General features: G+C 37.9%; 1 protein-coding gene across 6 annotated transcripts in view; it reads right to left on the minus strand.

Moving 5' to 3' along the window:
• Positions 1 to 978: 978 nt before the first annotated feature.
• Positions 979 to 15,873, minus strand: part of DCLK2 (doublecortin like kinase 2) — an 88,541-nt gene continuing 73,646 nt past the window's right edge. For 2 of the 6 annotated variants that reach the window (XR_009741215.1, XR_009741214.1), the window contains 7 exons: positions 14,018 to 14,151; positions 12,658 to 12,735; positions 10,971 to 11,067; positions 8,471 to 8,551; positions 7,205 to 7,321; positions 5,995 to 6,077; positions 2,286 to 2,390 (listed from right to left, as the gene is read on the minus strand). Coding sequence is in view for 4 of the 6 variants with exons in the window: in XM_061440947.1 (XP_061296931.1) it covers positions 2,166 to 2,390; positions 7,205 to 7,321; positions 8,471 to 8,551; positions 10,971 to 11,067; positions 12,658 to 12,735; positions 14,018 to 14,151 (732 nt within the window). In the remaining 2 variants the exon portion in view is untranslated. The other 4 variants (XM_061440947.1, XM_061440937.1, XM_061440964.1 and 1 more) reach the window with 3 other exon arrangements.

Here is a 15,873-nt window from a genome sequence, read left to right on the forward strand (position 1 = left end):
GATCGATACAATTTTCCTCAGGTCATATGTAGAGTTAAGAATTTGCCCAGTTATCCCATGTATTCATCCAATTATGCTTGCCATGTGATCATCTTTTCCAACTGTCATCACTATTTTTAAATAGGTGTTTTGGCATAGTCTGTCAACTGCCTCTGCTCTGTGAATCCACGTACTTGTCTGAGACTGCTTAAATGTCAATCACTAGTGATCGTAGAGACATGAATTCAGGGGAAGTTTGTCTCTTCTTTAGAACGGGCAGCTGTTGACCAGGCAAATTATCATCCTCTGTTTTATATATGCATGAGATTTTGTTTAACACAGCACGTTGGATATCTCAGCTACATCATGTCAGTTTCTTCTTCATAAAATAAATAAGCCTCATACAACTGAATATCCATCCTCGCATAAAAAAAAGGAAATCAACGCAGAGTTCATCACTTTATTGTTGTTGCTGCTGCTTTTTTACTTGCCTGCCAACCCAGTAGCCTGTCGCTGTCTTCTCTGTCAGGGGCTCCCTTTCTTTGCTGTAGGTGACTGGTTAGCCAACTCCATCAGAAATTATTCATCCTTTCTTTAGGTTAGTCTAAGACTTGTTACAGAATTTACCAACTGCACCCATGGCTAGCTAATGGACTCCTGCTAGTTTCTGTTCTGAGTAAGGTTAAAGTGTTCACATTTTTGCACTGTAACAAAATATAAATTTACATAATGTTATACAGAGGCCATTCCCATACTGTCCCAATCTCTTGAATTTACTCCAGTGAACCCTTTAATTGCATCTTCAGAAGGTGAAACACTCATGTTCAGTCATGTCTTACCTGCATCTTCCATAGGAGTCAATGAACTTTAAAAGGTTATGGGAATCCCTCATGTTAATTTTATGAAGTCATTTTGGTAGGTACCTGGCCGTTCCATCTCTCCAGAGAGAATAAGACAACAATTTTGCTGGCAGAATAACTGACTTCTCAAAGAAATGAATGGCTTATTTTAATGAAGAAAGTTTATTGCAGGTCCGTCTTTTACAATTCTAGTAGAAAGTATAGCTAAGAAAGAAAATGATCTATGACCAATTCATAAGATCGAGCAAAGGAAAAGAGTAAGCTGAATACATACTATCTTGAACTAGGCATTATGGGAAAGAGAACACCTCATCTATCTTGTGACTGCAGATTAAGGATAGCTGTTCCCCAATCCTTGTTTCCAGTGCCCGCACCAGGTGAACAGGGGGATAGCACTGACAAACCTCTGATAGCTATTGACAGCAGCTATTTGTAGTAACTCCTCTATCCGCTCACCCTAGAACTAGGAACTGCTCCATTCATCCTAGTGGAGATAACATGCAGCAGGCTTTCTGTTCACAGGTCCAAAGTAATTTTATTTAATAGGTAGTCTGACCTTGGAGAAGGGTGTGGATGGGACACTTGTGGTGAGGATAGAAAATGGCTAGAACAAAAAGGTTTCCTTGACTCCAGTCCTTTTTACAAATAAATGTCCAGTGCTCGTGTTTACATCCCAAGTCACTTTATTTAAATTCATATTATCTAAACTACCCTGCAGCCTGCAAGTCAGATAACAAACATGATGCAAAAACAACCATCCTTTCCTCTATCTCCAGTGCTTGTCTCATGATTTTTTACAGTTAGTCCACTAATTTTTTTTTTTTTTTGTGAAACTTTGCCTCTTCAAGTTTAGGAGAAACTTGGCTAAAAACAGAGGCATCAGAATAGAAAGTGAATGCAGGTTTTCTTCCCTTATCTTTCTCTCCAACTTTTCTGAAAAATCCACTCGGAAGAACAGCATAGGACCTGCTTGGAGAGGTGAAGCCAGGTAACTGTTCATTGTCTAACTGCTCGTACAAAAACATGGTTAGCTACACCATAAGTTAGTCTATTTCGAGCCCAAGGCTGTGTGAAATGCAGTTAATTAAACTAACACAGATAACTTAAAAATCATCTAACATTGCCAGAATCTTTCTGCTGTTCTCAAGACACCGGCAAAGAGCACTCAAACTACACTATCACTCACCCACTATTAGATCAGTCTCCCATGACGGAGCCTGCCTTGGGCTTGCCAGGAGAGGGTGCACGCAAACTGAAAACAGACTTGGCATGTGAAACGAGAAATTGTGGTGAGAGTCTAGGGAGCTTCAGTTGGATTTGGTTTCATCAGTTCCATGCACCAGGCTGATCCCCGGCAATCTCAGGAGATACTGAGGCAGGGAGCGTGGGGGATCTGAGTGGCTCAGAAGCAGCAGGGAAGAGGGTCTCAGACCCGGCCACATGAGGATCAGCTGCAGCAGTAATTGCAGAAGTTTTCTCCATTCCAGCTCTACCAGAGTCCTGACAGCGCTTGCTGCAGAAAATCTGACTCTCTTTATCTAGAGCTGTGTTCTAAAAACAAACAAAAAACCCAAGGCAACATATGAAAATAGCAGTTAAATAAAAAACCTTTCTTAAGGGTTAGAACAATCTACAAGACATGAAGTGCATGCATTAGAGCCAGAAAAAAAAGGAGAAATAACATTAGAAATCTTATATAGAATTAATTGCAGCTTTTTATGGTGCTGACTTTGGAAAACATAAGGAAAACTTATCTTCCAGACATATGTTTGCCATGATGAGTTTAAAGTTTTGTCTCTCAAGTCTGATGTGGAAAAAAATTGAATGGTTATGATAGGGCATACTAGCTATTAGTAACATTTACGTACCTGTGTTTTTGCAGACACAAGGACTCATATGATACTTAGTGAAAATTTAATAATACATTTCCTGTAACAAACCACATGGTAAAGAAGTTTGTGAAGATGACAGATGAAAGCCTAACAATTTTTTGCCCCTTAGAGGGTCTACTTTTCTGCTTATTGTTGAGAGTAAGTAAATGGCCTCTCATGATGCTGACACAGTGACAAAAGGGCATCATTTCTGCATACTAAAAAAAAGAGTTTACTGGAGAAGACAGTAGCAGGTTAGAATGAAAACTGAGAACTGTAATAGGTGGATTATCTGGAGTATGTGGTGTCTGCTGAAGCTGACAACTTTCATACCCTCTGAAGGATACTGCAAATTATATTAAACCACAGTGTAATGTTTAATTGCTAGTGGAATGTCTAAAGTGACCTAGAGGGAAATGCAGTAGTTCTTGTGTCAGAAACATATGTCAAAATTGCTTTCTAAGACTTGGAGGGACAGCGTAATTTGTCTTGTTTCACAGTTTGAAGGCTGATACTGATAATTATAAATCCAGCACCTCTTGTCTTAACTATTTATTTTGTGGAAGATCTTTAAGAAGCAGTGGTAATACTGGTTTAAGTTAATACAAATTAATGTTTGTAGCTTTTCCAGTTATGAGGAATGATGCAAGGATACACCTACGCTGGTCACGTACAGCTTGGGCTTCCTACAGTAATCCACAAATGTGGACACCTGAACTGAGGAACAGAGCAGAAATACATGTTCCATCTCTGTGGCACCCCCTGCATATGTATGTGGAAGCATTTTGTGGTTTATATTTATATTTATGTTCACATTTATGTGGAATTTCATATTTTGAGTTGGGATGTGCTAATTGTGAAGCAGGGTCAAGTCCTCTGCCTTTTCTTTAGCAATTTCCTTTTTTGATTGACTGCTCAGGAGTACTCGCTTTATCAATGTGAAAATTTCTCTGCATTTTTAGTGGCAGTTGTGCAATACACTATTCACTAAAATATGTGGGTTTAGATACTGAAATAATTTTCTGATGCAAGTTAAATTTATCATGTACTTTTTTTCAGATGTGTTTTACTGCATCAAGTCATCAAGGACAGCTAAAATAAGGTACTTACTTAGCCTCTTTTTACCAGACTGATCATGGAGCTTGGTAGTGAAAACTTATTTCATTATGGAATACACGCATTCAAATTCTGCTTTTTTCTTGACTTAGCAAAGATAGCTGGATTTGTAGCTGATTTTCTCAGAGGGCTTCTAGAATTTGCAGGTGTACAGGTGGTGGATTGCTCTGGAATCAGTCTCAGACTCTCCTGCTGAAACTACTCTAACATTGTATAATTATGTGGTTATGTGCTTGGGGCAGAGGAAGCAGCAAGCAGCCTCATCATACACCTCCTACCTGGAGAGCCTTCCTGCCAGGCTTTTTCAGACCAAAGTACTGAGTATAAAAGTTCCCAGAAGTAAAGGGTAAGTGTTTTGGATTTGGAGTGGTGTCATGGTTTATGCTGAACCCAGGACAGGTGGGTTTTGTGGGGTTTTGTTTCTTTGTTTTTAAATTGAGTTAGATGCAGCGAGGTACAAGGAGAAAATTAGTACACAATTGAATTCTCTGCTACTAACAATCAACTCTTGCAAATGAAGCATGCAAGGAAATGATAAGCTAAGGTGTATCCAGGCTTCTGAGTTTAGCTATGATGTGAAATAGTTTTATCATTATTAAAATAGCTGCTATGCTGGCAGGATTGCATTTCCTCTCTCACTTGCTGGAAAAAGGGTTGTGAATAAACAGGTTTCTGCTATTTCAGTGGTAGGATAAGTTACTTAAAAAGGAAAGGAAATGCTTTCAGTTCGTGCTGATGGTTGACTTTCTCCTATGCTGTCCTCACAGTGCATACTTGTGTAATGCAATTTAGTTTGGGTTTTGGGGGCTTTAGAGGTTTTTGTTTGGTTTGGTTTAAGATTGAAGAAGAGGCTTAATTTTACTGTTGCTAAGTAAGAATGACGTTTTATGAATTTAGGGCTGATTACCTTCTGACTAGCTCTGTGATACTGTAAAGGCTGAAATTACAATTAATTTTTTTATTTCAAATGGAAACTGCTTATTTTAGTGGTTTTGGATTTTTTTGGTTTTGTTGTTTTTTTTCCTACGATTGCTTTTGGATGTTCCAAGATACATATATGGACAAAATTATTCCCAGGAGAGCAGACCAAGACATGTCTGAGGAAGCAAAAAAAATAGCTAGTTACATCAGTGTTTCCTTAGAATATTTCAAATATGCAACACTTAATACAGAAAACTTCTTTACAATTACAGCGTTTGAAAGATTTTTCCTTTACTGTTTTTGTGTGGCTGTAAAACTCTTTCCACTTCAGACTGGTTGAGTTATTTCTCCTTTCTTCTTGTTAAAAATGGAGGACATGTATTTTTTGTGCAGCAGAACAAAGCATCGCAGTTAGTACGTACCATTGCCTTGGACCTACTCAGAGGAAAGCAATGCAGGCGTTGGGAAAGGAGGAAAAAGGAAGGAAGCAAGGGACAGAAACTAGACTTACTTTAAGCAGAACACAATTGCAACAAATTTAGATTTACAGAACATTTTGAAATTGACAAAAAATCAGTAAAAGCAACATGCTTTTAGGGGCAGAAAGAGTCTCCTGTGCAAGAATACTGAGGTACGTATGTGCAGTTTTACTTATCTGCCACATGATGGTATTATCTGCATTGACCAGATGACAATATTTGAATGACGTGATGCTAAAAGGGATTCCATTTAATATGCAGATGGACTAATATAGCAATGCACTGCAATATATGAGAATGACAATACTGTGCTTGTCCAAATCTGAATGTTTTTAAGCAATGAGTGCTAGCACAAGAACTTCTTGACATGAAGAAAACTAGATTTCAATGCTCTAGGTAAACTGGGGCAAGAATAACAAACTGACGGGTTAACCTCATTAGATTACAGTGTTCTGAACGAGAAGTTGCTTTTCTCTTCAGCAATAACTAGGAACTGCATCCAGAAACACATAATTATGCGTTTACATCCTTCCATTCCTTTAAGAGGGAAATAAGGTAGGAAAAGGGAAAATGCAAAGTTTCAATGAGGTGTACCTTCCTGGCTTAAGGAATGTCAGTAGCTAACAGACTTGGAAAAAAACCCACACCAATAAGAAGCCAGAAGCTACGCTGTCAGAGATCTGAGACAGGCTTAAGTGGCATGCAAGTTGGAGAGGGGCTGAAAGTTAGAATTAAAATTGCTCTTATTACATATAGTGCATTTTATACCAGTTTTCAGCTTCAGGCTTATCCATAGTCTCAACAGTATAAAGAATGAAGCTCTGAAGTCCCTCTCAAACTGTCAGGTCAAACTGTCAAATGAAATGTAGACAACAGCATGAACCTGAAATCCACATTCTGACTTCTCTAATTTTTATTTTATCACTTTTCCTACATTTAATATTTTGCCTATTTAATTCATATAAATGTATTTGCAAAATCATGTATATATAATCAGAAACATAATTTTAATTTACCTACTTTCAGATGATTAGGACAATTCTTTGTTAACAATAGTGGGCTGGACTTTGAGAGTAATTAACACTAATGGAGATGCCTGAGGGTGGAATTCACCGTGATGTTCCTACCATAGGTGGTTTTAGTAGTAACTGAAGTGTTTTTGTAGTAGTAACTGAAGTGTGTTTTTGTAGTAGTAACTGAAGTTTAGTTTTTGTGGTAACTGAAGTGTGCGGTGTCCATCCTTGCATTAGATAAGAATGGACCACAGTCAGAACAGAATGGCAGTTCAACCTCTAATGCAGTTGCATATTCTCTACAAAAGTGCAGGGTCAGTTACAAGTTCTGAGGAGTTCTGAGTACTGATCACAGTAAACCCCATTTCTTCTACCATGATTCACACATCTGCCTTCTGGAATTGCTGTTTATGTAAGTTCAACTATAGGTCATCAGGGTTCTTTCAAATGCTTTGAAGAAAGTTCCTCATTAGGAAACAGAAAGCACATAGCAGGGGTTAGACTGGGACAAAATGAATGTGGTAAACATTCAATACTACAAAGAAATTTTTTGAAATGGAGTCTTGTTTCCCAGCAAGCGTAGTGTTCAACAACACTAGGCTTAAGACCAAGCTATACTTGGTTGGGCAGAGGCAAAGAGCCTACTTAACTAACCAGGTGGTCAGCATGATGAAAGATTACAGTTTTTATAAGGAAAGATTTCAAATCGTTAATTAGCTTTAACATGAAACTACTTGGTGTTTACATGTTTCTGTTCGAAAGCTTGGTTTTGTAGCTTAGCTAGCGCATTGATAGACTTGGTCGCTTTCAAGCGATGATGAGACAATCCACACTATACATAAATAAAGACTAGAATTAAAGACTGTTCTAGCTTTGCTATTCTTGCACCACACATGCTCAAAGAGCACTGTTAGAAAAATATGCAAAGTATAATGTCAATGTATAAAAATGTTCATTTCTCTTACCATGATGACAGAAACCCCAGCAGATGTGTTATTTTGCTTGGGTAGGGTATTATTAAAGTGCTGCTTCAGTTTACCTGTTACTTCAGCTTGCATATTATTCTCCTGGGAAGCATCATCCTGTTTAAGAATAAAGAAAATATTCAAGTCAGGGGAAAAAAAGAAGTATGTTTGAAGGTAACTGAATATTATCCTCGGGTTCTTCCTGCTTTTTAATGCAAAGTAAGCATTCAGACAGGCAGCTGAAAAGCGAATACCCTCTGCTATGTGAGGTATAGTTCAAAAGTATTAAGCCAAATTACAGAGGAAAAAAGCAGAGCAATCACTGTTTCATGTATGAATTTCTGTTTCTTAAAATGCTGTGAGATGCTGTATACTTTCAGTCCATTGATTTGTCCCACATAAGCTGCAAGTTTCATTCAAGCAAATTAAAAATAATATGCTTGAAATCATGTTAAAAAACATATTTGTCCTTTGGCTTTCTTTTAAATCTTAAATGGGCCATCATGTCCTAACTTTGGAAACATTATACAGTACCTCAAATACGTTTGAGAGGAACTGTATGCATAGGCACATTACAGTTGTCTCCTCCTGTTTGAGGGAGCTCCACAGATCATATTCAGTCCCTCTTTTAAAATGTGTGTGGAACTAATCATTGACTATGTACATTTAAACGTAGTGTTTAGTAATAATGAACTGATTTTAAATCAATAAGCAATGCACTTTAGTGTTCCCCATTGTTGCTGCCCAAACAGGTGAAAGACCCAGCAGCCATCAGCTTAGTGCCTACATTAAATTAGGTATTTTATTTGCTAATTTTAATTAACTTCTGAAGTTTGTTACAGAAACAGGAGATTGTACTTTAAGTAGCATTGCAGCAAGTAAGATGCCAAGGTACACAACAGTGTTTCCACATACACATTTTTGAGATGACTGTTTTCTAGGTTGAATGTGAATAACAAAAAAGGTGTTCAAGTCACACATCTGCCTGCCATGTGTTAAGCGGGGCTATAGTAAACCCCAGCACCTAGTAATTGCTGTCAGCAAGTGATACCCTCACTCTCCTCTTCCAGAACACAGAAGTTAACAGTGGTGCTGTTAGAGCTGAAGCTAACTTCAGACTCTTGCTGTTCAATGTGGAAATGAGACCAGTAGTTCAATAAATGGAAATGAGCATAGTAGAATTGTATTGCTGGTTCTGAAAACTACACCTTAATGGTTAGATTTAGAGATATAATATCAAATTAAAGACAAATGAAATCTACTTACTGACACCCAGGGATGGCTTAGGATCTGTGCTGCTGTGTACCGAGCTTCAGCATTCACATGTAACATCAGGCTAATTAACTCCTTTATTAAAAAAGAAAAAAGAGAAAAATTTGAGGAGAGTGGGGAACGATATTCCAGTTGAAAATATTGTTGCACCAAGTTCTTCTCAGTGCAATTTTCTTGCTGCCTGTGTGAAAAACCAAAAAACACCAGCTTACACTGATAACAGTGCGACTTTAGTGGCACAAAAAAATTTGCCCTTTAGGTTTAAGAGTATGCAGGACAGCATATTTCGTATCAACTTCCTTATCATATCCATGTGTCTCCGAGTCTTTTGAAACCAGATAAAAAGAAAACGTTGACAAAGTAAGCCATAATGTTTCGGTTTGTTCTCTGTATATTCATGCAGGTGGCTAGTATGAAAACAAACCTGGGATGGATGAAATCCTCGATGGGTATGCACAACAGTAACAGTATCTAAAGAGTACATATCAGAGGCAAGAAACTGCATCTGAAATTCAAGAAACTGCTGAAATTAGTTGAAAAAACTATGTTCGCTTCTGGTTTTGCTCCAGAACAATAAAAGACATTTAACTCATTTCAGCAACTACAGATCACCTGGCATAGGAAAAAGCAGATAAGATGATAGAAAGAGAAGAAAATGCTTAATTCTACATTCTACTAATGATATGGTTAATCCCAAAAGATCTGGTATTGTAGCTTTCATCATATTTTAGAAGCATTAGAGGAGATGTCTTTAGCTTTATAAAATACTTCCATGGGCCTTCGATTAACAATGTCTACAGATACGATAAGCTTAAGAGGTCATTGATACAAAGCAATGAGTAAAATAAAAAAAGAAAACAAAAAAAAACCCAACCCAAAAATCATGCAAGAAAACCCAACCAACCAAACATATAAAAAACCCCAAGACAACAAACCAACTCAAACTGACTCACTTCAATTATTTATTCATTCAAGTTTACTCTTACATAACTAACTAGTTTACTGGTGTAATTCTTGGTTCTGCAAACCTGTTAAGACAATTATGTCCCCCTCCTAAATGATCAACTTCATGTCCTTTGAGCCAAATGCCCCTTCAAAAAACCTTTGATAGCCTCCAAGTTTTCAGTCTTCATATTCTTACCAAGAGTATTTCAAGGAGAGATAGTTCATGACTTCAGTTTTGGGAAGTGGCACCTTCAAGCAGATAAAAGGATACCTAACTCAGAGTTTTCCCAATTATCCAAGTTATTTTGCCTGTGTAAGTTTAAGTGAAAGGTCATCTTTGGTACCAAAATTGAAGGCCCTGGTTGTTCAGAATGCATGTCTGGAAGAATATGAGATGACTAGAGGTTGGGAAATGTTGGTAAATGGATAAACAGCCATTGGGAAAAGCAAAAGAAATGCAAGTTCTCATTGGCTGGATAACAAATAATCTCCACATGCTAATTAGAGTCCTCAGATATCATTCAGAGTATGTTACTTAATTAGCTTGAGAAGTTGGCCTTAAATGCTACACCCCTGCCTATGCCCACACCACCCTGAAGGTGCCTACAGAGCCCTGTTCAACTGCTACTACTACTGCTAAACCCAGGACAACTATCCAGCACTTTGAAAAGGAAAAAGATGTCTCTGAATCCGAGGGCAAAGCCACAGACGACACAGCTACTCCAACTCCAAGCACAGCAACTACACCAACCCCAGCAACAAGTACAGCAGCTACTCAAACCCTGACAGCAACAGATAACACAGCTGCTGGTGCTACTCAACTGCCAAGCACAGCAGCTGCACCAACCCCAATGACAGATACTGCAACCATTCCAATCTTAGTGGCAGACACTGCAGCCACTCCAACCACAGTGATAATCACTGCAGCTAATCCAAAGGACCAATTTGTGCTAGTATCCGTTGCCCCTGTAACCAAGGGGAAAAGCAAAGAAGAGGCACAAAGAGTAACCCAAACAGCAAAGAAAGATGAAGAACCAATGCACTTATTATAACTTTATCTTAAACACAACCATTTTCAACACAAATAGCAATAACATAAGAACTATTAGCAATGGCAAATTGAGCTGACTGCACCCGTTGAAAATTTCTAATGACTGGCTCAAGTAAAATAGAAACAAATATGTCAATTACATTCACTCCACATAGCAATAGTTTTAAGAGTGATAGGGAAAAAAATCAGAGACACTTACTTTACAGCTGAAGCACTGAACCTGCTATAACAGTCCATCATTAAGTAAACTGAATAGCATGTGATGTCCACTGAATGCGGTCAAAATTCTGCTACATGTACTTAAACAATAACATGATAGCCTGCAAAATCTGAGCTTTCATTAAGCACAGTTAAGCTAACTAACTGAAAAGGCACAGCACCTGGAAGACTGGGTAAGAGTCTGTTTTGAATCATCCCTTCTGGCTTTCCAGCTGTGCACAGTCTTTTCCGTGGCTTGTCGGAAACACTATTTCAGGTAGAAAAGATATCAATAAATACCTTTGCTGAATCAGTGATGTTATCCCAGTAGGGAGAAGGAAATTCCAACTTCCCAACAAGTATCTGATCAAAGAGGTCTTCCTGAAGATTGTTTTCACTGTAGAACAGCAGTAATGAAAAAGACCATGAGAAGTCAATTTGTCATGTGAATGTATAACTTGATTTGGGGATGGAACAGAAATGATGTTATATCAACTACTACAAATGTATAATTTGCAAGTTTTATAATGGCAACGTTTCTGAGGTGTTTGCCATAGTTATGCACTCAGAAGTGATGAGAACAAAAAAAACTAATCGAGGTGAAAAGTACATATTGATATGAAAAGACTTCCACTGGAATAGAGACTGCATAGCTAACATAGGAAAGATGATTAAAAAATAAGTCACTTGCCAGCCTAGTTCTAAAGGATCTGCTGCAGAAAGCACATAATGGGGGGGAGAGGGGTAGTGAAATGAGCCTTTTCTGTTAAAATGTCACAACAGGAGAATTTTCAAAAATTCAAAGGGAAGATATGGAAAAGACAGGATACACTTAATTTACTGAATATTGGCAGGCTACTGATACTGAAAGGATAAGTATTTTTGTTTCAAAAACATGGTATCATAAATATTCAGAGATCAATGGCAGCATTTTTTGTTGTTTTTTTTTAACTTAACTTGTTTGTTGGCCCTAGCCACCGTGAACATCTACCCAACCTATTTCTGTAATGAACAACTGACCTCTCAAGTTGGTTTTGCAATAAATATTTATTAACCTTGGTAAAGACCTGATTCTAATAGCATGGCATGGACACTCTTCATGCCCAATCCCTCCCACCCTCCCCCCCAAACTCTATTCAAAGCAATTGCTAGTTGTTCATATAAAATATCTTTCAAAACCTGTTTTCAGTTTTAAACATGAATTAACCGCATGCAAAAAATAAATACCTAACCTAAATGGCTTTTTTCTTTCTTTTTTTTTCTTTTCCGTTGGTGTTTGTTTTTATGTTATTCTTTGCAAAATATTCAGTCTGATGATTTTTAGTTAAAAGCTAAGTATTTTCCTCTCAAAGTGGACAAACAGACTGAAAAAAATAACTTCTATGTTTAAGAGGTGAATTCTCTATTAAAATGTGTCTATTCCTTCTCATTCTCTGGAAAAATAATTGCTGAGGCACAAAGCATATCCATGTAATTTTTAGTAGAACTCACACATGTTGTGACACTGAATAGCAAGAATTCCGTTTGCAAGCTCCATCGCTCATATGGCACTTATCAGAAAGCTTAACAAGGTTAAAAATGCAGCATAAATAAATTCTTCCCCTCACCTCCGTTTACCATTTAACCTTCACTCTCAAAGCCACAAACCAGTAAGCTGCTATGCCCAAACAGAAACACTAGAGGGCAAAGTATACACGTTATCTGAACTGGAATACACCGCGGGCTAAAGAAGGAACTATTCCCTCACACAACGATATCCCTGAGCGCAGCAGTAAACCAGTTGCTCCGTTAGAAAGATAGCAAAATTGATCCCAAAACGTGACAAGAGCGACAAGGAAAAACAAACAAAAATGCACAAAAGAGCAAAGAAAACGTGTCGGTCTAATCAACTTTTTTCCCTAGGATGCCTTATTCAGGGAGGTAGGCAAGATTTGCTCAGAACTTAGTTCTTTACTGTTTTTTCGCTTGGACATACAGGGACACTCACCTGCGAAAAGGTGGAAATCCACATAACAGTATGTATGTGATCACACCTGCAGCCCAAATATCCACCTTTAAGCCATATCTGAGAAAACAAGACTGTTACTTGTGCTAGATTTTATTTTTTTTTAAAAGAAGACATTTCAATAAAAAAAACTGATTATATTTACATGAGTGTATATTGAGAATCTGCTCTACGTTACTTGCTGATGATGTAGAAATATATTTTGTACCTGTGTCATTTTACTTAGCTTCCCTCACAGTGTTAGAAAACCATAACATCATTTTTCTTTCTTTTCTTTTCTCCCCCACCCCAAGCCTCAAGGCTCTCCAGGGTCTTCTGAATATGCTCAGATTCAATTCAGCATGAAGGTTTCGCAATCCAGAATCACTAATGATAAAAGACATGGATGTGCTTCCTTAGTCTCCACAGTGGAGTAACTATTTGTAAGGTTATCATGTGTTGCTAAGCAACAAGAAATACACCAAATCTCCAGTCTCTTGAGCGAATAATGCAGGAAAAAAGAACTGCACTTTTCTTTTAAAGCACAGAAATTAAAATGCTAGAGGTCAAAAAGAGGTCTTTTTTCCTATTCCTTTCTATCCAGGAGATTGTTTGTCAAATTCTAAATCATGCAGATGAAGTGCCCTTTGACCTCACTGCAGCTGTGAAGTATGTCTTGATATGACAAGTGCACTGAACAGTGCATGAAACAATACAACAAACCTCCCTGCATTAGGAAGACCAAATTCAGGATGGTCACAGGTATGGCAAGAGCCAGTTATCATGGAACTGAGGTCTAATGGGTCTAAAAGGAAAGATGGCTTGTGAAATTCTACCATTTTACAAAATTATTTTGTATTTATGCAACCACCTGTTAAATACAGAAAAATGGGGTGGTTTAATTAAACCACCAGTTATCAAATTGCATGTGTCACCCAAACAAGGTTACTTTAGATGTGCTCTGAGAACAGGTTTAGACTAAGTGACCTCTGGAATCTCTTCCCATATAAATTTTTCTGTTTCAAACATGAACAGTGTGTTTTGTTTGGTTTTCCCCAGCCATCTGCCACAGCTAGTACAATGGGCTTTGAATGGTGAGGTGAGGCAGGGAACACAAACCAATAAAACTCCACAGCTCTGGTCCTAGGGAGATGACAAGGAGGTAAAGATGAATCCTGGGAGCAGAATGAGTGAGGAAACTGGCCTTTTCAAAGAACTGAATGATGCCTGTTTTGTCGTAAGTGCTTTGGTTCAAAACAATGAAGGACCAGCCTGTCAGAGCGTTCTAGTTCTTACAACACTTAGGAGCTACCTGCCAAATATAACTGGTTAAAAGACCTATGTCTCAGTCAGTCATCCTTACCCTGTCTCTGCAATTATTTCTGGAGCTACATAGGTGGGTGTACCACAGACAGTAAATAAAGGTCCTTCAACCACAGTTGCCAGTCCAAAGTCTCCTAGCTTCAAAGACTTGGTTCCATCTGGATATTCACATACCTAGAACCAGCAAAATAAAAACAGAATGAGGAGAAGAACGTCTGAATTTTTTAAATCCCTTAATTTGTTTGGAAAATAATAATCAGGACAAAGAGGTAACTTCCACAGTGCTGTAGGGAAAGAAGAGAAAAATGGTATGACCACTGATAGCCACAGTGAAGCTGGAGCTAGTGTTCATGGGAGCTGTCTGCCAGCTATGTAGGTCAGACCACAATACAGCCTTAAGCAACTGGAAGGGGAGGAAAAATAACAGTCCTAGAATGCTGAGAAGTTTTAAATACATTATGAAAAATATAAGACTATACTTCCATTTGATTGCAACCTAGAGTTTAAAATGGGATTGGCAGCTACAATCAGATTTGTTTAACCTCTGAGACTAATGTAGCGTAAATCTAGTCTGCATACTGAATTTTCATAGGCAAATGTCTTCCCTAAACTTAGTCTAGGCAAGTTCAGTATGGGAGTGAGAAAGCTAACAGAGAAGCGTTTAGGTTTCTATGCAGACCCAAATGTTTCGATACGGCAAAGATGATAGCATCCCTAAGAAACTAATCTCAGTTTTTTTCTTAAAGTAAAACATTTACATTAATATGATTTCAATGGGATCTAGTTTTCTAGAATGTAGGACTCCAGAATTTCCAGAATGGCTGAATTAATTTGATTTACTCAAACAACTAAATACTGTAAGGCAGCAACACCTTCCTTCATTCTCCTGTGTAATTCATATAATTAATGGAAACACTTGTTCTCCTTCATATAACATCTTCGTATCTGCTATTACTCTTATTTTTTGTATTTTTAAATGCATGACAGGTAAAGAGAATGTAATTCAGACAGCGGGATGACCCTGTGCAAACTAACTACTAACTCAGTAGTAGTAGAACTAAATACTTGCAATTATAGGTAGCAATTGATGGGAATTATTTGCATTTACATTCAATGCCAGTATGTTATATCAGCATTCTGCCACTGTCAATCACAGTGAATAAGATTTGCATCTGTTGAGTAATCTCTTTAGGCTTTCTAGGCAGAAAGGACATTTGTGCCTATTTATAAGTGATTTAATCACTAATGAGAGCTTAAAATTTCTTTGGACTGGCTGTGTTTGAAGATGCACTGACAGTGTGACTTCCACCTTCATTGTCTTTAAGTGCCACGTTGCTGTGACTACATTTTTAGACGAAACACACACTCTCCCCTTTCCTTTTGCTAAACAATTAATTTATTTGAGGGCTTATTTAAATGGCTAAACACTGTCAGTGGAATTAGTTGGGAAAGAATTGACTATTAATTGGAAAAATATTTTCAGGTTCTGATGCTGTCTTTGTAACAGTTCAAAATTTGGTCCGGGATAAGCCACGACTCCTACTCTAGTTGCAACCTCATTGAACAGGATTGATAAACACCACAGAAGGCTTTAAGAAATGCTTACTGTGTGTTGGTGAAAGCTACTAGCGCTCCTGATGACAGTGGCTCAAGCAGGGAAGACTGACAATGAGCCCTGCTCATTGTATAACACGTAGTATCTAATACTCGGTATCTAATACATAAATATAACCTCTGTGTATAAGCAAGACAGCATGCTGTTCCCATTCTGTGAACTGTAGTCTAAGCAGTTCCCAAAGCAGACTTCATGGTAATTCTTGTCAACACAATTATTTTATGTCTCTGCTGGAAACAAAAGTAGTGAGTACCCTAGGACGAAACAAATGTATAGATAGA

The sequence above is a fragment of the Pezoporus flaviventris genome, unplaced genomic scaffold (assembly GCF_033815535.1).
Source record: "Pezoporus flaviventris isolate CSIRO_AGI_PZ_B2104156 unplaced genomic scaffold, CSIRO_AGI_Pfla_v1 ptg000002l, whole genome shotgun sequence".
NCBI classification, from domain to species: Eukaryota; Metazoa; Chordata; class Aves; order Psittaciformes; family Psittacidae; genus Pezoporus; species Pezoporus flaviventris.